The sequence below is a fragment of the Primulina tabacum genome, chromosome 10 (assembly GCF_025594145.1).
Source record: "Primulina tabacum isolate GXHZ01 chromosome 10, ASM2559414v2, whole genome shotgun sequence".
Lineage (NCBI taxonomy): Eukaryota > Viridiplantae > Streptophyta > Magnoliopsida > Lamiales > Gesneriaceae > Primulina > Primulina tabacum.
In genome coordinates this window covers 4,633,687-4,658,176 of record NC_134559.1, presented here as the reverse complement: position 1 = coordinate 4,658,176, position 24,490 = coordinate 4,633,687, and the positions used below count along the sequence as shown (strand labels likewise).

Here is a 24,490-nt window from a genome sequence, read left to right as displayed (position 1 = left end):
GGCACATGAATCCCATGTTACTCTGCCTTTAGTAAGGCCCCTATCAGATACCATTCCCATAATTCAAGTCGAAAAATCACAAATAATTTTTATGAGATTGTTTCATATATAAATTTTATGATACAAATCTCATATACTACACGACTCATGAAAAATTATTGTTTTTTATGTCGAAAGTATTTATTACTTTTAACTATATGTATATATAAGGTCGACATGTATTTCATGAGACCACTCATAAATATAACACTTTTGATCAAGATTTGCAAAGTAATTTTTTTTTGAACAAGTCTACTATGAGACAATCTCACAATTCTATACTCGTAAGATGAATCGACCTAACTCATACATGCAGTGAAAAATAAGACAAAAACTTGTGTGAGACGGTCTCACGGGTCGTATTTTGTGAGACTGACCTCTTATTTGGGTCATCAATGAAAAATATTAATTTTTATGCTAAGAGTATTATTTTTTAGGCAAAAACTTATCTGAGACGATCTTACAGATCATATTTTGCGAAACATATCTCTTATTTGGATCATCCATGAAAAAATATTACTTTTTATGCTAAGAGTATTACTTTTTATTGTGAATATCGATAGGGTTGACCCGTCTCACAGATAAAGATTCGTGAAACCGTCTCACAAGAGATCTACTCTACTTTTTATTATGAATATCGGTAGGGTTGACTCATCTCACAGATAAAGATTCGTAACACCGTCTCCCAAAAGACCTACTCGAAAAATAATGCTTTTGATATACAAATAATAGTTTTTCATGAGCTAGATCGATATCCGTCAAACAAGAGTTTTTTGTAACATAAAAAAATAAAAAAATTAACCATATTCCACCTGAAAACCACCTATCTAAGAGTTTTTTACGGCGAAATACGTGTTTCTTGTTCTGCGCGTTATTATCAGTTTGACCTAATACGCAACCGTGTGTAGACGGAAGAATGTGAAGAGTCACTTTGCTATGTAATGATCCAGATTCCTCTGAGTGACGACTTAACTATACGTAGGGTGAGTATTTGATTAGTTACCACCCAACCGGAAGTTTTTTCGCGCAAGAATCAAGATGAAACCCGAACTTTTCCCGATACGTTCGACATGAACGAAAGTGGAAGGATGTAAACTATGGCAGATCGTAATCGGAAATTTAAGATAAAAAAAAATTAGCAACAATGATCGCGGGTGTGAAGGGGCAGAAAACAAAGGTGAATTGAGATGAAAATCATGAAATGTGGTTCAAATCAAGGAAGAATATAACATGCTCCACTTCCGACAAGGGTCGGATTTACGAGAATGATTATTCAAGAAAGTTGGGCCTACATACAGCTCAAATGCAACAAAGTCTTGGTGCACAAAAAGCCTCGATTCCCAACCATATTTTGGGAACAATTAATGCTACTCTACATATATCACACCACCTCAAAACAAGGGAATGCGCAGGAATTCAATCAAAGGACCCGCGTAAAATTATACGAAAGAACTCGACATATTTAGAGACAAGGATTTCTCAAACCTGGAATGCTGCAATAAACCAAATAATTGCCAGCTACGAATGAGTAAAAATGAGAAGATCTTTCACCGAAGACGTATGTATGAACCAGTAGAAAAAAGGACCTAACCCGCTATCTTGAGATACAAAATAATTCAAGGATTTAAAAATGTTCAACTTCTGGATACATTAACTCCAACAAAACTACGGGAAAATTTTCATCTCGGTTTCGACATATTCAAAACCTCTAAGCTGAATAGCATCCATGTAGACATGCCCATATGAGTTGCTGATTAGGTTCCTTGAATTGAAAAGTATCACGTAACTTCAGTACAATAGCACGAGATCACGTCCCACCAGTTCCGACCGGTAGACCTACACTTAGAGGTATTTCAAATCATAGTACCCGAACTATTAGAAATAATTATTAACGTATATATTGAACTACTGTTAGCCAGCTTCTTAGGCAATCGACCTTTCGGGAAAGAATAACACTGGCTGGAGTCAGTGGGTCACAAGCTCAAAGCTCCGGGTGCATACAACCAATGTACATGTTTACAAATTGGATAATAAATTATAAATCCAGAATATATATCTCACAGTATCCTGCTTACATGTGATGGGGCGTGGTAAAGTATAAATTCATTCTCAGTGATCTGGAGTTTTGGGACAACAATGATACTTGAAGAAATTTTTTGCCATTGCCTTTCCTAATGAACCTAGTCCGGTGTTTAATATGGAACTACTTGGCACAGCAATGAATGCACACAACATCAATGACAGGAAGATAAATAAACTACATGAAGGATACATGCATTGGATCCTCAGAATAATAAGTTTTGTTGATTAAACATAAGCGTTTGCACACCTTCAACTTATGATCCAAACAAATTGAATCGAGCCAAATCCTAGCATATTTTTCATATTCGAACTTGAGCTCAAATTTTTATAGCTGACTGAAACTCAATTATTGAACTCTATTGAGCAAAAGCTCAACTAGCTCGAGTTTATTAGTCTGTTTTGAAAGTGGCTCGTGAATTAAGCAAAAATAATTTGAGCTTGAATTCAACATGAAAATACCAAATACCTTCGAACATATGCCAATTCGATTGGAATTCAATGCATTCGAATACAGATCCAGTGATACCCATAAAATCAATTAATAATCAATTTGCTAGTAGGAAAAAGACATCGAGACGTAATATCACACTATTGCCTGCTCATTTACCGAGTTTCAAGATAATCTAACCTCCCAACTCACCTTTCAATGTCAACTTAGAACTCAAATCCTAGAGTTTCAAGCAACTTGACAAGTCAAACTGATATGATTAAGATGTACTCATGTAGCAAACTGTTGAGTGGTCTTCATTAATGTAGATTTATGAAGGGGACTGGTTTTAAACCAAAATCTAACCAATTCTATTCAATGTCCATCATCGACCCTCTCAACTTGACATCATCGCTACACATACCATTCCCAGTATGTGCACTCAAAAGTAGAAAATAAAAAATCAAAGCAGCCAGCCAATGTCACTTATACATCAAGTCACTACATCTATCAAACTCCATCCGATATCTTTCTTCAATCCTCTTCTTTTCATCAACTCCCTCAGTTGTTCAATTTCATCCCACATCCCATTCTTAGCATACATATTGGACAGTAAAACATAAATTCCAACGTTTCTAGGCTCCAGCTCCAGGGCTCTTTGAGCAGCCACCTTTCCCAATTTGACATTTCCACGCTCGTTGCAAGCACTAAGTAATGCCCCCCACAAGGAAACAGTGAAGCTCTCATATCCAGTATTTGATACATCATTTACTAATTTACATGCCTTCTGCAGCTCGCCAGACCTACAAAGCAAGTCCACGAGACAACTGTAATGCTCCCGACTAGCACTTAACCCATAGATTAGAGTCATTGACTCAAAGAACTTTATCCCAAGGTCCACTTGGCCAGTGTGGCCACAAGCAGAGATAACTGACAAAAATGCCACTTCATCAGGTTTAATCCCCGAATTCAGCATGCTATTGAACAGCTTAATGACTTCTCCATAATTTCCATTTTTCCCATACACTCCTAACATCGAAGTCCACAAAATAACATCCCTTCGCATCTCCTCCCCTTCTCTATATCCCACCATATCAAACATTTTTTTTGCATTCTCCACGAGTCCACATTTACCATACATTTCAATCAACAGGCACTGCAGAAACACATCAGCTCCAAATTCAATAACTTTTCGAATAACCATCCCATGAATCTGCTTACCCAATTCAACATCATACAGCCCCGTACATGACCGCAAGGCTGTAGAAAATGTAAAATTATCGGCTTCCAGACCCAACAGTTGCATTCCGCTGACCAGTTTAACCCCTTGATCCCACATTTTCGACCCACCATAACCCGACAAAAGCGCATTAACACATACAGCATTCTTAATCGGAATTTCATCAAACACCATAGCCGCATCATTAATACATGACATCCTCGCGTAAAAAACTACCAAAGCGCTACCCACAAACACACTAGCCAACAAACCCGACTTCTCTACATAACTATGCATCAATTTACCAAGGAAAACATTTTCTAAACAAGAAATTGATTTCAAAGCGAAGCACAAAGCGTAAGAATCAACAAACACACCGTTATTATGCATGAAAGAAAGCGTGTGGAGGGCAAAAGAGTTGAACCCATGTTGCGAAAAATGAGATATCATCGAATTAAAGGGCAACGGGTTATTGGGATTGAGACATTTCAAGAAATGGGCTACCGTTTTAAGACCGTTTCTGTCAAGGCATGTGGTGTATGTGCATATGAGCTTGGTCTGCAGGTTAGGGGAGACGAAGAACAAGCCTGCTCTCAGTAAATGGGCATGGAATCTTTGAATAGCTCTCAGATTCTTGGTTAGGGAACAATGTCGTAAAAATTGAGTTATGGAGTGAAAATTCCATGCATCATGAAGCTGGAATCGAGGGAACATACGTGCACCGGTCCAGTTTTGAAGATCTTTTGCTTTGTAAAAGACTTTTATATGGTTCCTTCACGAAAATAACAATTATATATAAAATAATTTGAATGATTTTATTATTTATTTAAATTTAATTTTTTGTATACGAATAAATTAATTAAAGATTTATATAATTTATTTTCAAATTTTTTTCTCAAATTAAAATTCAAATATATTAGTTTTATATTATATAATAAATCATAAAATGAACATAATATATAGAACGAAATGAACCAAAACAAATTTAAAATATATATCAACACATTGCGAATAAAACAGGATAACTTAAAAATAACCAAATTATGGATTTTATCAATGCATAAATAATAATTTATATAAGTACAACGTATTAAAGACAAAAATAATTATCAATTTAAAATTCGTGATTAACTTATCAAAAAAATATCAAAACCAAGAAATAATAATATTGATAGCAAAATATAAGTCACAATATTCAATTTAAATAATATTTAACTTCCTATGAATTTTTTTTATTTTTTTTTTAGAATTCTATAATACAAATACTTATGATATTATTAATATATTAATAATAATTGTTCATATAAATTTTAATAAATAATTTATTAAAATCTTTATTTAAAAAAACTTGTAGAGAAAAAATTAAAAGAATAAAATATTTAAAGACAATATAATGATGAATTATTTGAGAAAATTAATATAATAATTATATTTATTATAATCAATTATATTGTAATCATAATTCAATAACATTTGTTAGAATTTTACATATATATTTTTATTGAGTTTTTTGGACTTGTATTGATAAAAGATGTCATTTTTATTTTTCACAATTACAAAACAAAGCTCCTTATCTACAATTTTATACGTATATAGATATAGAATTGTCACGAAAAAATTGCAATTTTAGACCAAATCTTATAAAATCTAAGCTAGTTGATAAAATACTAAGTTGGAATTTTTTTTTAAATCTTTATTTTCTCCGAATGTACTGAACCCTTTTAATCTCATCACACATACCATACTCTCTGCATGGTAGATTTAAGTTATCGAATTTTTTTTATCAATTATTTTTTCGAAATTTACAAAGACGAATATTTTAACATGATTTAGTTTAAACATTATTAAATATTTTTCCGGATATGACTCCGGGAGGAACCGAAATAAGGAATTGGAAATCTATTATTTCAAATACGTCAATATAATCTAAGCACAAACTAAACACTTTTGGCCATGCTAAATCTTATCGTGACTACCCAAGTACTCACAGTTACGAACATTGAAAGAAGAAAGTTCGACTTTTTAGCGTGTGAAAAATGTAACCAAAGAAAGGAAAGTGAGTCCAAGAAATTATATTACCTTGACCACATATTCGAAGAGTGACTTGAAATCTAGCACATAAAAAAGGGATGATCAAAATGCGAATCGCCTCCTAAGAACAGCAGTTTACAAATCTAGGCATTCTCCTCAGGTGCCATTTTTCTTTTTTTCACTAATATAAACACGTAAATTCCAACTTATACTTTCATTTCACATGTATAAACATTTTCCAACCGACAAATATCTGATTCTTCTCAAAGCATGATGCAACCTTACATTTGATCATTTCCTTCCCCAGAACGCACTTCTGCTGCTTTCACATAACTAATTAAGCAAAGAATTTGTGCACCACCAGAGATTCGAGTGGAGTATGAGTTGCAAAGTGAATCCATTCCTGGAAGACACCATTCATCATCTTTAATCCAAGGACAAAAGACCAGTTCTGATTGTAAGTTGTTGGCGGAGTATGCCTGAACTTAGATGTCCATGGGACCAACTCTTATGAGTTGTACTCCTGATGAAACTAGACTCTAGCTTGGGCTCGAACCACTTTCTTATGGTAACACCATTGATTCGGATCTTTCCATATGACTCATTTCCTTGGTAAGCAATACCAAGTCTCCTCAACACTCCTGCAAGTGACTGACTTATCCTGCATGCAAAAGAAGCAACTTCTAAACATTTTGAAACATAACTAATCACGGTTTCACAAATGACAAATTAACATCTAAATCAACCGATTATTGTTAAAAGATATTATTTCAATGGTGAAGTGGCTCAGCTAACAAGGATAAAAAAATCGAGTCACTTTCACGTTGGACGGTTAAATTTATTTTTCGGTTGTTAATCCAGTGTCTTCATTCCAATATTCGGTGCTCTCAGTTAGAGTAACTTAATTCACTCTTCTCAACTGAAAGTAAACAAATATATCATTCAATCATTATAAAGTCCAAATTTACAAATGAATCTTCTAAAGTCCCGGAGCTTACTCAAAGTAGGGCTATAAATGAACTGTCCTCGAATTTATGGGAATGAGATTAACCAGTCTGCTAATTTATGGTAAACATAATTCAAACTAGATGTCAAGTAAAAGCACCGTGCATTGTGAGCAGAGAAAAAAAAGGATACAATTTTATTTCACTGTTTTTTGAATTATTTAATCTTCATATATATTATATGATATTTATTCAATTTATAAATAAATAATATATAAACTCCAGGATCAGTAAAATTTGAACTCAAATCGTGTGGCTCACAAGCAAGAAAGTCCAGTTCTATGCCAGAATCAGTTATAATTTTTGTGAGAGTCAAATTTCGAGATTCTTCGTCTTAGGTTTGGTTCCTATCATTCACTAATAGAAGGAAACAACAGCATGTCCACCGCAACGTTAGAAACACATACGGAAATTTTTTGTTTCAAATAAGCAGAGAAGATTCTCTCACCTTCCGGCAATATTAATCGTTTTCTCACCAGCAGGAATCTTAATTTGTGTATTCTTCACGGGCAGTAAAATGGTTATATTAGGCAGTTTTGCACCTGAAAAAAAAATGCAGAGAGGAGAGTTCAACAAAGATAAAACAAAGCAACACCAATAAGTGTAAGAGGGTACCAGCAGCTGAACGATACTTGAGCCCTTTCAGAACCGTCAAGAGATATACCTGACAGTTGTTTGCATCCATCAGTTAAAATCTATAATTCACAGTATTACTACATCTTAACTAATAAAATTTAAATGCTGAAAAAAAAATCATGTATTAAAAAATATGGATCACGTTTGTATGTTGGTGAAGAATTCGCATGAGTGAGCAGGAGCAGGACAAAAAGAGAGAGAAACAACTAAAACAAGATAAAAAGGAGATTTAAAGTCAATACCTATTCCTTTTTGTGGCACAAAATAACAATGGAGAAAACAAGACATTCACGGAGTTGTTGGGAAACCTAGAGGAAGAGGTTCCTCCCGAAACAGGAGTGAATTTCATATGGCTTAAATGTGACAGTTGAATCAACTAGAATTGTATGGTTGATAGTAGAAACATATTGCTACCAAGAGAAACAAGCATACCTCAGCTGTATGCACATTGAAATTTCTGGCATCTATGACGATTGGGCTTTCTTTTAGAGAGACAAAAGGAACAACTCCAAGTGAAGCAGCTTCCTAGAATTCAAAGACGAGTAAATTTACTCTTGTAATGTTTGAGGATATGCATGTTCAAAAAACCAATAAAGATATTGTTAAATATTAACGAAACTAGGTCATTTTTGAAATTGTTTGCAGACCTCTACTAAAGATATAGCACGCGGATCAAATTCCCCAAACCCATTAATGAAGGAATAGATGTTTGCGCCTTCTGATATACCACTATGAACTCCAAGATTCTCAATGAGCCTATTTCTTACAGATACATCATAAGGAAGCTGAAGGCATCCCAAAACTTGAGAAAGTTCATCCATTGTAGGTGTGACACCAGCTGTGATTGTTTCCCTGTACATCATCAAGGCCGAGGATGTCCTGCAAACATGACTCATCTCAAAATGCTTCTTAAAAAATTTTACATTCATCGTTTCAGAGTAAATCTAAGCAAAGTCGGTTAGCTTACACAAATGATAGTCTCTGTGGAAGGCAAGATAAAATTTCAGCAAATATAAAAAGAAGATACAGTTTTCGGCCCTCAAAATGATAGTGACAGGAACTTAAATCCGGTAATATGGAAAATCAGCCAAAATCTAATCAAGCAGTCTCAAAGGAGAACTTTTCATTTGCATTTTAATATAATATGGGAAAAATCATAATCAGACTTGCAGTACAGATAAATTTAATTGATTTTTTTAAAAAAGCAAAACAAAACTTGCACCACAATTGGCGCTGAAAAATCATAAAGATTTTGCATTTTTCATAAACCATTTCTAATGTCTGCAAACACCGTGAACAGTTTAATCTCTGGGTGTATCAATAATTATATCACCGAGAATATCATACTCCAAACATTATTTTTCACTTCGGATCTGGTGATAAAAGCAGAAAAAACATCAGGGAGATTGGCAATGATGGCCTAATTTTTGGTAGGAGCAAAAAAGGGAAAGAAAAAATTAAAGAGAGATTGAAACTTGTATAGTAGAAACATGGGATTAGTATTTCAAGTTTACAAGGATGACCCAGTCATAAGTAAAGTGCTCCAACTTTACTGAAATGTTTCTGATCAAGGAACTTTACAGAACAAGGCACTGCATTATGACTAAAAAAAACATTTTGCGACCGACTTTTGTACTAAAAATGTAAGGAAAAGAATCCAAACGAGTGATTCGTTATTATTTTTTAGTTTCAGCAAAAAAACGAAACAATAAATTGCTTCATATAAATGATTTACCATTTACTGTCAATCTGAAGTCGTCCAGAGGAGAAAGATAGTACCGGCTCACCGAATTTACAAGCTTTTTGGAATCTTGATAAGCACATAGCTTCAGAAAATGGACAAAGTAAACTTGATGAAGCCAATGATTTCCCTGCCAATCATTAATACATTCTCACAGAAACATGATAGAGAAAATCAACTAATCATACCCAGGATGCACCGGCACATTACAAGGTTAGGGGCAACACGATCCTTTTTTGCTTCGGAGATAAGCATGAGGCCAGCTTCTAGATCATCCTTGCTGGAAAGAGATCAAACCAGTATATGAGATCTGGATAATTGTTGCTGGGAAGGAAATAACAAAATCATATTGCTTGTACACAAAGGCAGGTTATTACTTATCACTTGCCACTAAAAGAATGGAGTATGTGATGGAATTGGGACATAAGCCCATGTCTTTCATTTCAAATAAAGTTTTGATAGCCATCTCGAGTTGATCACCATCACCTGCAATGGCATATGAACAGGTGATTTCCTCACACTACAATACCATAAACACGAGCTTTAACTATTTCAAATTTTGTGACATGACAAAGACAATTTTCAAGCTCTCCGCATACAGACTCGCCCCGTCCATGGACAGCCCCTTCATTCTTGATATTTTTTTGGACGAGTCGGCCACGTTTCCTATACAATCTTCACGAATTAAGGAAAAAACTCTCCTACACAGTTGATGACACCTCAAAGGTGTGATTACCTCTAACCATACAATTTAAAGCATATGAGAATTGTCCGTTAATATAAATTGAAGTTGTCCTATCGTTATTCAACGTTAAAGTTCCTGTAGGATAGTGCTGGTACTTATCCCCATTATGACAGTTCTAAAATTAATAATATGCTTGCTCCTCATTGCCACCAGTTCAAGTACGATAGAATTTATCTTTATTTAATAATACTTAAAACTGACATTTCCCAAATAAAACTCCTGGTCAGTCAGTCAAATAATGAGATAAGACTTCCTAGAATTCGATTCGTCGTCTCCTGGCTTGATTTCCACTGATTAAATTCAACATGGGCTGATTTTTTACCAGGAAAAGTGCAAAAAAAAGTTGCTTGGCCATCGAAATTACGCCGTATCCCTTTAATTGAACCACATTCACTCATAGGGTTTTAATAGATAAGCTCTCTGAGCCAAATGTCTGTGTGGTAAATATTAGTCCAAAAATTGTAGATGAAGCGTCCAAAGGGCAGGAAGAAAGCGGTCTGCAATTTCATCCATAAATAACTTCAACATAGCCAATCCATGTCGTTTGATAACTGAGGTCATTAGCACCTCTCAATAAAACATATTATCAATAAATTTAACTTCACGGCCATTGTCATCAATTTTCTTTTTTTTTTTTCATCTAAGAACCATGAAAATGATTATTGTTTGCTAACATAATGGATACATATTATATGTTCAGTCAAACTTTAAGAAACTAAACTTGCAGAGAGTTTCGGGGAGAGCTTTACCGGCTGGGGGGAGGGGTGTGTTTGAGAACTTACACAAGGAATTTATCAAGGCATTCATCATTGGTACTGTTGTCTTAAGGTTCAAGCTCTTGATGACCTTATAAAGCTCCAGTGCCTTCTGCCAATCTCTGGCCTAAAACAGATTGAGCAGATGCAGTAGTCAGACACCAAAAATTCAGAAGTGGGGACTTACCTTCAATACTATGAATACAATGGCGTAAATCAACAAATCATTCCTATGATGTCATTATTGCCGCTGAGAAATTGAAGCTGTTTACAAATACTAAAGTAAGGTTAGTTAGAGTGTATACCCTTGATTTAGGATATAGTATCTTACTATATAGGTTAAAACATGAAACAAAAGGTTTGTTATCGTCATCGTTATCTTTATCGTTGATATCAAAATGACCACCTCATCCAAAACTTTAGTTAATCAAGTGGAGAAGCATTTAATATATGTGTTCACACGCAGAACTTAATTGATCTTCAGTTCCTAAGAGAAGAAAGACAGACATTACAACTCATGCAAATGATGTTTGGATTATTGAAAACTATCAGCATAATCCAAGAGATAAAAATTGAAATCAAGATTCAATATCTCAACTCAAATTAAAATAATCCCTGTTTGTTGATTACTTATTAGTGGGAAGCACAACCCAATCGCTTTGATGAAGACAAAAGCAATGTAAATAAGGAAAATCACAAAATCAAAATCATATGAGCAGCCCATACATTGCTACAAGCACCCATCAAGGAACTATATGATATAATTCCAACAGGCATTCCCTTAGCCCTAGCTTCTTCGAGAATTTCAAATGCGGCATCCACTTTTCCAGCATGCCCTGCGACATCTATCAATGCGCTGATAAACATCTGGATGGAAAAAGTTAAAGTAAGACTGACATTTACCAAAAACACAGGAATATAACAAATTCATATGTGTGCCAGCATGTACAAATATGTATATCTGAAGCTAGACTCTATCACGGACCACGTAAAGCTAGACCTGCAAATATGACCGGTACAGAAACGAAACTACAAAAACACAAAATCAACACCAGAGCATTCCAGAAATTGACAAAGTCAACCACCTTAGAATGTTGTCATCCAACCTTTGTAAACCAGTTACTGTAGTATGATATACTACAATAGCATAGCATACACTGCACATATATATAAAGAAAGAGATGTTGATTTTTTGTAGTGGTTTAAAATGAATTTTGACAGTTGATAAACATCAAGTTTCTAAGTATTCATGCAAATAATTAAATAGGACACCAAGCGGCAATGACAAAGAATACTCACAAAGACATCTAAAAAATTAGACTCGGGCTTGGACTCACGTGATTCGGGCGCTTTGACTCATGTGATTCGGTGATTTTTTAAGCAGATGAATGCTAGTCGAAAATAAGAGAAGGAATGAGCAAATAAAAGAGTGATGACTTAGAATAATGCTACAATGCAAAGTGTTCAACTCTTATTTATTTGAGGGTTGAAAAGACATTTAAATTAAAACAGAAAGGTGCAAGCTTAAAAATGTGGATGCATTGCAAATGCTTTAATTTTCTGATATTTTTCTCTGTTTAAAATGAAAGCTAGGAAGAAAAAGGAGGATCGAAATGTCAAAGTGAAATGAGAATTTTAGGGGGCAATTTTGAGATCGATAAGTGCATAATACCATCATTCTTTAAAGTCTCAAGTTAAAAATAACTGTTGAAAAATAGGGGGAATGCCAGCCCCCACCCCATCCCTCCATTGGAACTGAGATTTGTTGACTTCATTACGCCACTAAATTTAGACCATAAAACCAGAATTTAAGTCATGCCCAAAAGAATAATAATTAAAATGAGACACTAAAAGCTACAGAATATGAATGGACAACCTCATCAGGGGCAATATTGTTTTTAATCATGTCAGCATAAACACTGCAAGCAAACTCCCAATCACCATGATGGCTACAACTGTTTACAGCAATAGTGTAAAGTTCTGCACTGCCCTTGATACCGTACTCATGAATCATATTGTACACTTCTCTCGCCCGATCAACCTAAAAACAGTTCTCATAAGCCCAGTTAAGATACAATGTGGTACAACAGAATGAGGACCAATGATCAACTTGATTTTGTCAAGAACCCAAACAAAACCCACCTGATCGCCATGAGCACAGGCCTTCATCAGAGCACCAATGGTAATATGATCGGGATCTATGGGTTGTATCTCAGTTCTCATTTCTGACAACACGTCAAATGCACGGTCTACAGCTCCTGATTGACCACATGCAGTGATAAGCGCATTGAAAATAACTCTGTCTGGCTTCACATTCTATTGTATACAAGAGATTGTAGGTTAGACTTATCTAGTAGCCCAATGTACAAACCACAGAAATACGATTGTATGCTAAAATAAGACAACAGCTGTAAGCATGCTACAAAAAGAAACAGTAATCGAAACCTATCATATTATTAACCTTAGATCTTAGTATTCCATAGGCACCAAATGCCTTAGCAATTTGTCCTGCCTTGGCACAACCATCGATCAGAGCACCATATGTGTGAACATTTGGTTCGACTCCAGCATTTACCATTTCATGAAAAACCTGAAATCTAGTAAATCTTGTGAGGAGATGAATTCGGAGGAAAAAAATACAAAACAAACTGTCACGACACCTTTAGTAATTCATAAACAGATCAATGATATTGGTTACAACACACGATAACTTATAAAGCAGAGGAATCCACTAGTTATATTTTATACTGTTGAAGATTGAGGTTTCTCGCCATCCTCTAGTGCAACAGATAAATAGGCTGACAGGGGATTGGTTCATAAATCATTGAAATGGGAGCTTACAAGACTTGGTCTATACCTTGAACATAGTATCCACCTTTCCACATTTGGCATAGGTTGATATTAAAGTAGTATAAAGTTTGCAGTCGGCTTTCAATTCAGCTTCCTGAACGTGTTGCATAACTTCAGAGGCACCTACATATAAGGTAAGAAAATTTAAAGAATGGCTTCAGGTTTCAGTGGCATGTGGGAAGAACTGTTTTCATGTTTAAGGGAAAAAGCACATACCCTCAGAGTCTTGTGAGCCTGCACAAACAGACATGAGCAAATTGAATGTACTCAAGGTTGGATTTGGGATAAGTCTGATGAAGCGGAATGCTTCTTTAACGGCCTTTTTTCTTTTACAGGCATCAAAAAATCTGACATGATAAACCTGGAAGCGTGGTATTTGAAAAGTCATCACACAAGAGACTCGTCGCTGCAACAGAAGGAAATCAGGTAAGCAGACTCACCTTATCCATATCCAACAGACCTTTTTCTTCCATATCTTCAAGCAACTCAATGCAGCTATTCAACCTGGAATCCAGAAACTATAAGCATGCTGGCAAGATCAATATATGAAAATATTGGTCATAATCCACGTGTATAAGGAAGGTTATTGATTAATTATCATGTAAAGTGTCAAACAACAACGTGTTCAGCACTTGTCTGCCCATCACCAGAGTAGTTCTTACTTTACTATGGATTATAGTTGATTGCGCTGTCATTTATGTCATAAAGATAAGCAATTCAAAACAAAATAAGAACGTGAAAAAATACTACTAACCCAAAGGAATTACCTGCCTTCTCTTAGAAGTTGATTGTAAACACGTAACTGCCATGAAGGGTTATGCTTGTCTTTCATATGATTCCCCTTGGTACTGGAGGACTGGAACAATTTTTTCTGGCTATCTTGATGAAAAATGTTCTTGCTCTTGTTTCTTAAACCTTTCCTATTTCCTGAACCCTTCTGGTGACAAAAAAAGCCTTCACTACAACCAAGAGGCAGTTTTCCTTCCCCTTTTTCTGGAAAGACTGCAACTCTTATCATTAAATAAGGATACAGAATAACATTTAATGTAGAAAAACTTAGAGAAGCAAAGACACATCTATCTGACAACCTGTAGACAAAGCATTATCTGGAGCACTAAGACTTGATCCTTCCACCAAAGAATTATTTGTGAAAGATAAAGAGGAACTATTCTCATGAATGGCCACGTCAATTTTGGGAAGCTCTTCCCGAGGGGAATCTCTTAAATAAAGGTTATAGCGATGTGCATCACCCTCTTTGAGGATTTCAAGGTTTACTCCAAGTTTATCAGATTCTGCCAGTAGATCAAATGCTGAACAAGATGCGGATCTCAAATTTGACTTAATTACTGGAGCTGAAGAATCTGTAGCAGCTGGCACATCCAGATGCACCTCGCGAATTTCGGTGAGGAAAGATGGCACGTTGACTTTGGTGGGTATAGATGATAACTCCATAATCTCAGATGTCCCGTCGGTTACAAAGTTTTTGGCGCTTGAAGGAACCACATTAGATTGAAATGTAGATTCTTTTGTGATGAGAGTGTCTCTGAGAATTGTATCGGTATCACAAAACTCGATCTCAGAAACCATTTGGTTGCTTTCTCTAGTTCCTTTTACCATACTTCTGTTATCACCAACGTATGTTTCCTTCCTTAAATCTTCAGAGTCTGCATCTGTAATAATCCAGCTCATAATGCTTCTTATTTGTTCAGATAATGCAAGAATTAGCTGTCCTGGCATCTAAAAGCATTGAAAAGAGTCACAAGCTAGTTCTTGCAAATCAACAAAAATTAACATTCTGTTATTTCTGCGACCAGATAAATCGTGAAACAACCTTGTAATCACAGATTGTCATCAAAATGGATTGTCAAACATGATGATACTACATTTTCATTAAGAGCCTTCTCGTGAGTCGTGACAGAACCTGCTATGACATTCTACTACCACTGACTATGTTAGCTGTGCAATTTTCCTTCTTGAGCTTTGAGATTCTTAGGAAATTACAGAACTCAACTACTATCACGTCAAAGTATCCAACTAATCAATTAGCAGGCCTCACTTTCTCAAATGACTCTTTTATAAACACTTGATTTCGTTGACAAAAGTGGAAAAAAGAGAGTGTATATTAGTAGAATCATTGAAGGCGTGTTTCCTTTTAAAGGAAATCAATCTCTAATCTTCGAAAACCTTTCGTGTTGTTAGATATAATGAAAATGAAGAAACTAATGGAAGTATAATATCAAATAAGATTTAAAGACATACTTGTAAACAATTTCTTTCACATTTACCTCATATTCTATTACTAAAATACTTTACACCAACTAGAATAATGTTTAATTAAAATTAAAGTATTAAAAAAAACTAATAAAAAACAATTAAGCTTTTGTATTAGAGTTGCCTCAACTGCTAGTAAAATCAGTCAATCAACAGAGAGTCAGCACCTACCGTTGGCCTCAGCTGATAAGACAATTTCTCGGTCGTATAGAGCCTACACTCAGACCATCAACAATGTACTAAAAGGTAAAAAGTTAAGTATACTCCAAAGGTGGCAACTCTCGTGTGTCACCCAATCCAACATAGACAAAACTCGGTCAAGTGTCACAAAAACACAGTTAGGTAGGGACAAGAAGCCAATTTGATGGTAACAAATATCCAATTTTAATTTGTAACATAGGCTTAACACAATAGAGGACTACAAAACTTAGTTTCAAATAAATACACATTGCAGGGCATTGGAAACTCACTTCTCCACTACCATGAACATCACATACGTCTGAAGATGAAAGACTATAGACATAATATTGAATTGGATACAAGCCTCAATTTCAAATTTCTAACTAAACAAAGGATAATATTTTTTCTCATTCCGCAAATGAAATCCAAGACCAAATTATAGCCTTTAAGAAGGTGGCACGACAAGAAATTCTTTCATAACATTCCAATGACTGTTATTTCGATAATTAAACTGGGAAGAGTGAAACTAAACTGAGCTGAGAAATGCAGATATAAAAGCATTAATATAGCTGATAAACCAAGTAATTCAGAAGCAGAGGTGTGTTTTCCTATATCAACGGCATTTCAGTTTCTCAAACTAACAAAAGATAAACTCTGAACATCCGCCACCCTTCAGGAGTTCAGGTCTTCCTTTAATTATCAAACACGATATGAAAAAAAGGAAAAACTGGCAAATTGTTCTCATGCCAAGTACCAAAGATCACGGACACACCAGAATCATAGAGACGCAAGAATCATAGAGACGCAACGTGTTCAGTAGATAGAGCATACTTTCCACATGAACTCTACGAAACACTTACAAAGGATAAAATTAGCTTTTACCTGCATGACATCGAACTGTTTCTTCGAATAGGTGAAAAACACGACAGTGAGGGCAGAAAATGTGGCAACTGCGGGGAAGACGAGAGTCGGCTGCGAGTCCAGCGAAACTCTAATCATGTATTTGTAGTGATGGGAGTTCGATCTTGACTTTAATTTTTTACATTTTCTCCGATAACTAAGCAGGTCTTGCGACCACCGGAGATTGTGGTCGCAGCCGAGGAATTCACTTCGGAGTAGCCCCACGTGCTGCCACGACGAGCATTGAGGGTTCACAGGAGCGCGTGTAATCAAGGACAATGCTCGGGGTTTCATAATCAAGCTCGAATCCATGGACTCGACAGATGGGAACTTGACGCAGCCAAGTGAAGAGGATAAAGTGATGGAGCGGCAAGGAATTAAAGGGAGGATCGATGCCGCTCACGCATGACAAAATCCTCTCCGGTTCCTGCGTTTACGGTTATCTGCGATGCAACCTTTTCAGGGTTTAACGGTACATAAATGGGACAAACTGATAGAAAATGAGTGGAACCGGGAGGATTTTGTTCTTTGAAGAAAGTGGAACAAAGAAAGATTCGTCAGATATTTGCAACCTTTTGATTTTTATTATTATCGGTGAACAGACTGCACACGTTGCGTATTTGTATAATATTTTTTTATAATTTATTTGATTTATATTTAAATGAGGAGCGTGCTTATATAATATTTTTTATAATTCATTTGATTTATATTTGAGGATCAAAATATAATTATAAGAAATAGCGAAGGACTAAACTGTAATTTTGATATGTAAATTAAAAAATAAAAGAATAAAAAAATAATCTCAATAGGAATTGAACATTTAACCTAAACTCTTAAAAACAAATACTCTAACCGTTGAACTACATATAATTTGCTTTAAAATTGTAACATTTTATTAATATATATAATTATTAAAACATACCATGACATCAAAGTTAGTTATTTTAAGTGTCTCAAACTTAATAAAATAGTATAGAAATATAGATTATTATTATATTATAAACAATTCTGGAAGGTAAATGATATATATTGAAAATATTTATGATTATTTTATAATAATTTGTTTTTTTATATATAAAGATTATATTAACCCTTTTATACAAACATTCTTGTGATACGGTATCACGTGTCAATTTCGTTAGACGGATCTCCGATCCGAATCATAAAAAAATATTATTTTTTAAGTCAATAGTGTTATTTTTCACTCTAAATAGGATCGAATCGACCCATCTCATAAAAATAAATCTATAGTAATGTTTCGCAATAGATCTACCATTTGATCTTAACTTGTTTAATGAGATAAGGTAGTATTATATTGACATTTGAAAATTGATCGATATGAGAATATATTTATCATCATCATGATTCTATGTACCATATTATGTCACGTTATTTTTTTCATCGTGATAACTGGATAACAAATCTTGCAAGCATATGAATTTTTCCTTATTATTATTAATATTATTTACAGTGAAGATTTAATAAACTTTTAATAAGTCAAAAAAATACATTTTGATTCACCTTCTAACCTTTACATCCAGAAATAACCTCAATAGATACCACCATCTATTGTCATTAGCATAAATAAAAATGCTAATTATTAGACAAATTTATCTCATTAATTCTGAAACCAATTAATAGGAAAGAAATCAGCATGTTTCATTAGATGTTAGTGCTTCGTCGCATGCGTTTAAAATATTTTGTCTAAATATGATAATATTGGTTTTTTTCAATTAATATTTTTTATTATTATTATAAGTGATATACTATCTAAATTTTTTAAAATATAGATAAAGATTGGATTGAATTTTAAAATATAGATAAAGATAGAATTGAAAATTTAAATAGAACGAATGTTTTAAAAAATAAAAAAAACATAAATAAAGTTATATAATAAGTGTGTAATTGTAAATTTAAATAAGGTTTCACCAAGTAATTTAAGGTTATATTTGACAAGCACTTTAAAAACATTTTTAGTATTTTATAAGAAAAAAAAACTTAAAATATGTGTTTAGATAAGATTTTTGTAAAATATTTTTTGAAATTTATTTTTTTCAAAAGTATTATCCAAGTATAATTTATAAAATTGTGAGGTGATTTTGATGTATTTAGAATAAAAAAAACATAAGTTAAACATGAATTAAAAAAATTCATTGAATATAGTTGGGCCTTTTTTTAAAATAATATAAATTAAAAACTATTTATTAAAATATTACAAAACTGAAACTTTTATGAAAATAATGCAAACCGACTCTTTTTCCTACGGATCTAATTTTTTTAAAAATTAAAAAATAAAAAAGTTGGGTCACGGATTCATTTGTGTCCATTTCGTCGATTCATTTGCGCAAATTTCCTCCGATTCATTTGCGCAAAATTATTAAAGGTTGTCACGGATTCTTTGTTTCCGGTTATGTTTTTCGACTACGCTGCATTGGTTTATCGAGCATCAAAAATTTTGAAGTATTTAACATGTATCAATTTTATTTTTATTATTATTGAAATAATTTTGTTTTATAACGTTATTTTTTTGATAAGAATGTTTAATTGATTTTATCATCAATTTCATTCGAGCGACTCTTAAAAGGTAACATTATTATTTTTGTTGATAATATTAAAATTAATTTTGTGTTTAGTGTTGTTATTATTATGAGAACAATAAAAAAATTTATTTAGAGAGTTGTTAGTTGTACAAGATAAATTAGCATTTTATGAGAAATAATTAATTATGAATCATTATTTTGTTTGCAATACGAGATAGACATCGTATAGTTTTAAAATTTGTTTTTTCTTGTTTGAATGACTGTAGTAATATTTGAGTTAGATTAAAATATTTTGGATTAACTAATATCAATGTATGACTCAATCACCCGTGATTTTCATTCCTACACGATTAGTAAATGAATTATTTGTTATGTTATAGTACATCAAACTATAAAATATACTTGTTTAAATTTTCGTTATAATATTTGTTATGTTGTAGTACACCAAATTATAACTCAAATATTATTACATTTATTCAAACAAGAAAAAACAAATTGTAAAATTATACGATGTCTAGACATATTGCAAACAAAATAATGATTCATAATTAATTATTTCTCAAAAAATGCTATCTAAATAAATTTTTTTATTGTTCTCATAATAATAACAACACTAAACACAAAAATAATTTTAATATTATTAACAAAAATAATAATGTTACCTTTTAAGAGTCGCTCGAATGAAATTGATGATAAAAGCGACGAACAATATTATCATCTAACAATGTTAAACATTCTTATTAAAAAATAACATTATAAAACAAAATTATTTCAGTAATAATAAAAATAAAATTGATACATGTTAAATACTTCAAAATTACTGATGCTCGATAAACCAACGCAACGTAGTCGAAAAACACAACCAGAAACAAAGAATCCGTGATAACCTTTAAGAATTTTGCGCAAATGAATCGGAGGAAATTTGCGCAAATGAATCGACGAAATGGGCGCAAATGAATCTATGACTCTCGGTTACGGATTCAGAATCCGTAACCCCACTTTTTTTATTTTTTTAAAAAAAATTAAAATCCGTAGGAAAAAGTGCCGCTTTGAACTATTTTCATAAAAGTTTCAATTTTGTAATATTTCAATAAATAGTTTTTTTATTTATATTATTTTTTAAAAAACGCCGAATAGTTGTGCAAACACCTTCTTAATTATGTTTAACTATAACAAAATTTTGTTTTAAATACTTTTCAAAAATACATTTTAAATTCAAAAAATATTTTTTTGTAAAATAGTTGTTCAAACATATATTTATTCTTAAAGCAACTTTTAAAATTTTTTATAACAATATTTAATAAATATTTGCCCAAACGGGACCTAAATACACTTTTTTGGTGATTTTTTTGTATAATTTACATAAAGAAAAATGTTGATACACATAAAAACATTGATGGATAAAATTTTGGTAAATGAAATAAATAAACTTCTATAAAAAAATGTTCAAAAAAAATATGATGAGTGAAAACGAGCTCGATCATCACCATGATTCATAGTTATATGTCACGAACTTAGCACTTCTAAGTACAAGTGAGGTATTTGCCCTCGACTCCGCCCTTGTGAGTACTAGTGAAGCAACCTTAAAAAGCGATCTTGGTGGTTAAGTGCATAAATAAGCACAGGTTGCTTGGAGAAATTGTAGAAAAATAAAGTGCACACTTAGTTGATTGAAGAATGAATTGGTTGAGCTCTTGAATTTATAGCTTATAAATGAGCTCATACACCTCTATATATACAATTTCCTTAATATTTTTAGATATTTCTAGTATTTAGAACATTCCACACAACTCTACAATTGAGTATACTAGAACTTCCTATACATTTACATGCTACACAATACAAGAGTATCATAGAATAGTTTAGATATTCCTCCAAGTATTCACATATTTCTAGATTGTACCGGAGGTTTTTAGACCCAACATTTTTCACAACATTCTAGATCATTTCACATGAACCTGGAATGTTCAAGCATTTTCCACGATGTTCTAGACTCTTTCACATTAACATAGAACTTTCATTACTTGTCCACATTGTTCTAGGTCCTTCAGCATGGATCTAGATCCTTCAAAATATTTCTCAATTTATCTAGAACCTTCTCTTGCCTTCAATATAATTCTAGAGTACTCAATAAAATTACAGATGCCAATAAGCCTCAGTAAAAACTTCTTTTTCCAAATCCCTTATGTCTTGCATGTCGAAACTGTAGAGAAATGACACTCCCCCCATAATCCATCGACGCCCTCGTCGCCTTGGAACACTGGGTCATAGAAACGCCGCACGTCTCTCCTTTCCATGTGGTCCTTGCTCTGCATGATTCGCTTCCCATGGTTCCACCAACTTGCCCCTCCATTGCCTTGGCACGTGAACTCTTCATCTGGAGGGTGATCTACTTGTTTTATCTGGACTAGGATATTCGGTCTTCACCTTTTTAATCTCTCGTCTTCTAGACCAGTTTAATCTTTGTGCTAACTCCGTCGGCTCATCCGAAACTTATATCCTCGTGTCTCTTGCCTAAGCAATCCTCTTGCTAGCTTGGTTTATTCCTTGTGCACATGATCATGCCGTTTTTCATTATTAATGCGTCCCTTAGAGCCTCAATTTTCATGCATCATGCCCTGTGAACCTACACCCACCGTGACCTCCAAGGACGTCCAATTCCTTTTGCTCTCCACCTCAATGAGTTTCATGTCCTACAAGGACTTGAACTCAGTGACCCCGCTTAGTGTAGGAATCATGCGTGCAAGTCCATGCCGATCACCAGCTTATAATTATCCAAATATGCGGTTAAGTAATTCGCTTGGCCCTTCCAAACTCAAATGCAAAATATCTAACCCTCGTTCAATGTCTTGACGATATCGTGCTTGAGACTTGTAAGTTTTCAACTAGCCTTCCATCTCTTCCACACGTAGACCAACTCGCTTGGCGTCATCGTCGATGATGAAGTTATGTGTGGCACTTGTGTCCATCATTGCATAAGTTTTCTTCCCATTGTTCGAGCCTCAATGAGCATAAGCCCCTTGATTTGTGTTGTTCGCGTCTTATTGGCATTGAGGGAAATTAGAAGTTGAATCGAACCAACATGACCGACCCTTTGGTTCGGCTCACTACAAGAAAAATGATTTTTCGCAGCACGTCATCAACAGCGTGCAGTTATATGTGAGTTGTTAATAACCTATACAATTTTCGCAGCACACAATAAAGGCACGTCGTTAATAGTATTATTAACAGTGTGCATGTTTAAGTGCGCTGTTAAAAGTAAATCATTTTAAAAAAATTGTGTCTAGACATTAACGGCGTTAACGGAGTACATTAATCGCACGCCGTTAATATTATTATTCACGACATGCATATTAGCACGCTGTGAAAATTGGGGGCGCCCAATTATTAAAATCATCCAATTTTTAAATTAGCGACGGTTTCACCAAAACCGTCGTGAAATCAACCGTCGCTAATAGACGTATTAACAACTGTCGCTAATTTTAAATCAGCGACGGTTTAATAAAAAACCGTCGCTTACAACTCAACTGTCGCTAATAGCCGCATTAACAACTGTCGTTAATCGCGGCGGTTTTTGATACCCGTCGCTAATAGATCGCAAATTGTCTATAAATACCCGCATATTCGATTCATTTTTCTCCATACCACTTCACAACACTTAAAATTTTTCTCTCTTACACGATTTTAGTTTCGATTTAGGGTACGTTTTTTCATTTCAATTTTTGGTTAATTTTTAAGTGTTTGTTAAGATCATGAGTATTGTTATCATAATTAGATTGTAAGTTTTTTTTTTAAATTTATTAAATTATACAAGTAATTTTTTATTTTTAAAAAAATTAGCGGCGCTTTTTAACTGTCTCTAAATATAGCGATGTTGTTTAAAACAATCGCTAAATTTAAACACCGTTGCTAAATTAGCGACAGATTTTAAACCATAGCTAAATTAGCAACGGTGGAGACGGTTTTTAAACCGTCACTAATTAGCGACGACTTTATCAAAAACAGTCGCTAATTTTAGATGTTTTATGAGTATTAATGGCGTACATTGCACGCTGCGGATAATTGTATTAACAGCGTGCACATGTACGCCGCGAATAATTCTGAACTTTCAACAGCTTGCAGTTGTGCAGCGTGCAATGTGCGCCGCGGAAAGAGAATTTGCGCGCTAAGAAAAGTCATTTTTGTTGTAGTGGCTTCTCCATAGCTTTGTACACCTCTTGTACAGCATACAACGATCCAAGCTTCGGGCAATCCTTGGCTTGGTGTGGCCTTTTGCATATGTAATATCCTCCTTTGGGCACAAAAGCCTTCTTTTGCTCCTCCTACTCATTCCGACTAAGTCACTTTCCTTTGTCAACCTTAGCCACAAAATGAGTTTTCTTGTGTTCCATCTCTTCTTCCGCACTAAAAAACAAGTTAAACTTTGCTTTACCCTTAACCATCCACGAAATAGAAGAGCAAATCTTCATCAGACATCTCAAGAACTTGAAACATTATGGTGGTGAACTTCCTCACATACTTCAGTATTATACCTATTTGCCTCAACTCCCTAAGTTTCTTTCGCGTCTTGTAGATAACATTTTCAAGATAGAAGTGGCGTTTAAATTCTTTCTCAAACTCATCTCATGTATTGATCCGAAATAGACTCCTTTCCATGTCGGCATGCTTTCTACGCCACCATAGCATAGTTGTGTCAGAAAGATAGACACTAGTAATGCGTATTTTTGTCCAGTATAATTTACCTGGTTAACGTGATTTACAAAGTACTATGTTAACCCAGATATTTATCAAATGTGCATCGAATAATAATATGCGTGGTCATAAAAAAATTTATATAAAAAAGTTAATCTTAGTATCTGGATCCTTAAAATAAGAAGCCGTCCGGCCTTGTAACATAAAGAGGCCAGAGCATCCAAAGTCCAATGATACTAGCCCAAATGACACCATGTGGTCTGTGGATGTCATCTGACATCGGCTTTGTAAGAGCCTTCCCCAATAGTAAAAATGTAGCCGAAGAAAATAGTTGTATCTCGTGGGGTTCAAATATTATATCATGGAATATGTTTTTTG

At 34.1% G+C, this 24,490-nt stretch overlaps 2 protein-coding genes across 4 annotated transcripts; both read right to left on the bottom strand.

Moving 5' to 3' along the window:
• Positions 1 to 1,886: 1,886 nt before the first annotated feature.
• LOC142506048 (pentatricopeptide repeat-containing protein At2g03880, mitochondrial-like) lies at positions 1,887 to 4,533 on the bottom strand. Of its 2 annotated transcripts, none has more exons than XR_012804520.1 (2): positions 2,247 to 4,533; positions 1,887 to 2,026 (listed from the first exon to the last, which is right to left on the bottom strand). XR_012804520.1 is itself a non-coding variant. In XM_075619185.1 (2 exons), exon 2 carries the CDS (start codon positions 3,984 to 3,986, stop codon positions 3,042 to 3,044), a length of 945 nt encoding a protein of 314 aa, XP_075475300.1. In that variant the 5' UTR covers positions 3,987 to 4,048; positions 4,083 to 4,533; the 3' UTR covers positions 1,887 to 3,041. The 2 variants fall into 2 exon arrangements, 1 of the variants encoding a protein (XP_075475300.1); XM_075619185.1 differs by having other exon boundaries at positions 1,887 to 4,048; positions 4,083 to 4,533.
• Positions 4,534 to 5,886: 1,353 nt separating this feature from the next.
• On the bottom strand, positions 5,887 to 17,429 carry LOC142505693 (pentatricopeptide repeat-containing protein MRL1, chloroplastic). 2 transcript variants are annotated; one of them, XM_075618776.1, is made up of 19 exons: positions 16,863 to 17,429; positions 14,618 to 15,266; positions 14,297 to 14,531; positions 13,970 to 14,033; positions 13,746 to 13,890; positions 13,537 to 13,652; positions 13,141 to 13,269; positions 12,822 to 12,995; positions 12,556 to 12,720; positions 11,406 to 11,546; positions 10,707 to 10,806; positions 9,557 to 9,665; positions 9,368 to 9,459; positions 9,174 to 9,264; positions 8,086 to 8,317; positions 7,871 to 7,963; positions 7,418 to 7,466; positions 7,251 to 7,344; positions 5,887 to 6,459 (listed from the first exon to the last, which is right to left on the bottom strand). In XM_075618776.1, exons 1-19 carry the CDS (start codon positions 17,190 to 17,192, stop codon positions 6,225 to 6,227), a joined length of 3,243 nt encoding a protein of 1,080 aa, XP_075474891.1. In that variant the 5' UTR covers positions 17,193 to 17,429; the 3' UTR covers positions 5,887 to 6,224. The 2 variants fall into 2 exon arrangements, with proteins under 2 accessions (XP_075474891.1, XP_075474892.1); XM_075618777.1 differs by having other exon boundaries at positions 14,297 to 14,522.
• Between the last annotated feature and the right edge of the window lie 7,061 nt (positions 17,430 to 24,490).

Excerpts from the sequence above, each read along its gene's own strand:
- LOC142506048 (XM_075619185.1), bottom strand. The coding sequence starts at position 3,986 with ATGTCATGTATTAATGATGCGGCTATGGTGTTTGATGAAATTCCGATT.
- LOC142505693 (XM_075618776.1), bottom strand. The coding sequence starts at position 17,192 with ATGGATTCGAGCTTGATTATGAAACCCCGAGCATTGTCCTTGATTACA. Across the intron at positions 11,547-12,555 it reads ACAATATTGCCCCTGATGAG|ATGTTTATCAGCGCATTGAT; the intron begins GTTGTCCATTCA and ends TTTTCCATCCAG. Across the intron at positions 7,467-7,870 it reads TCAATGTGCATACAGCTGAG|GTATATCTCTTGACGGTTCT; the intron begins GTATGCTTGTTT and ends AACAACTGTCAG.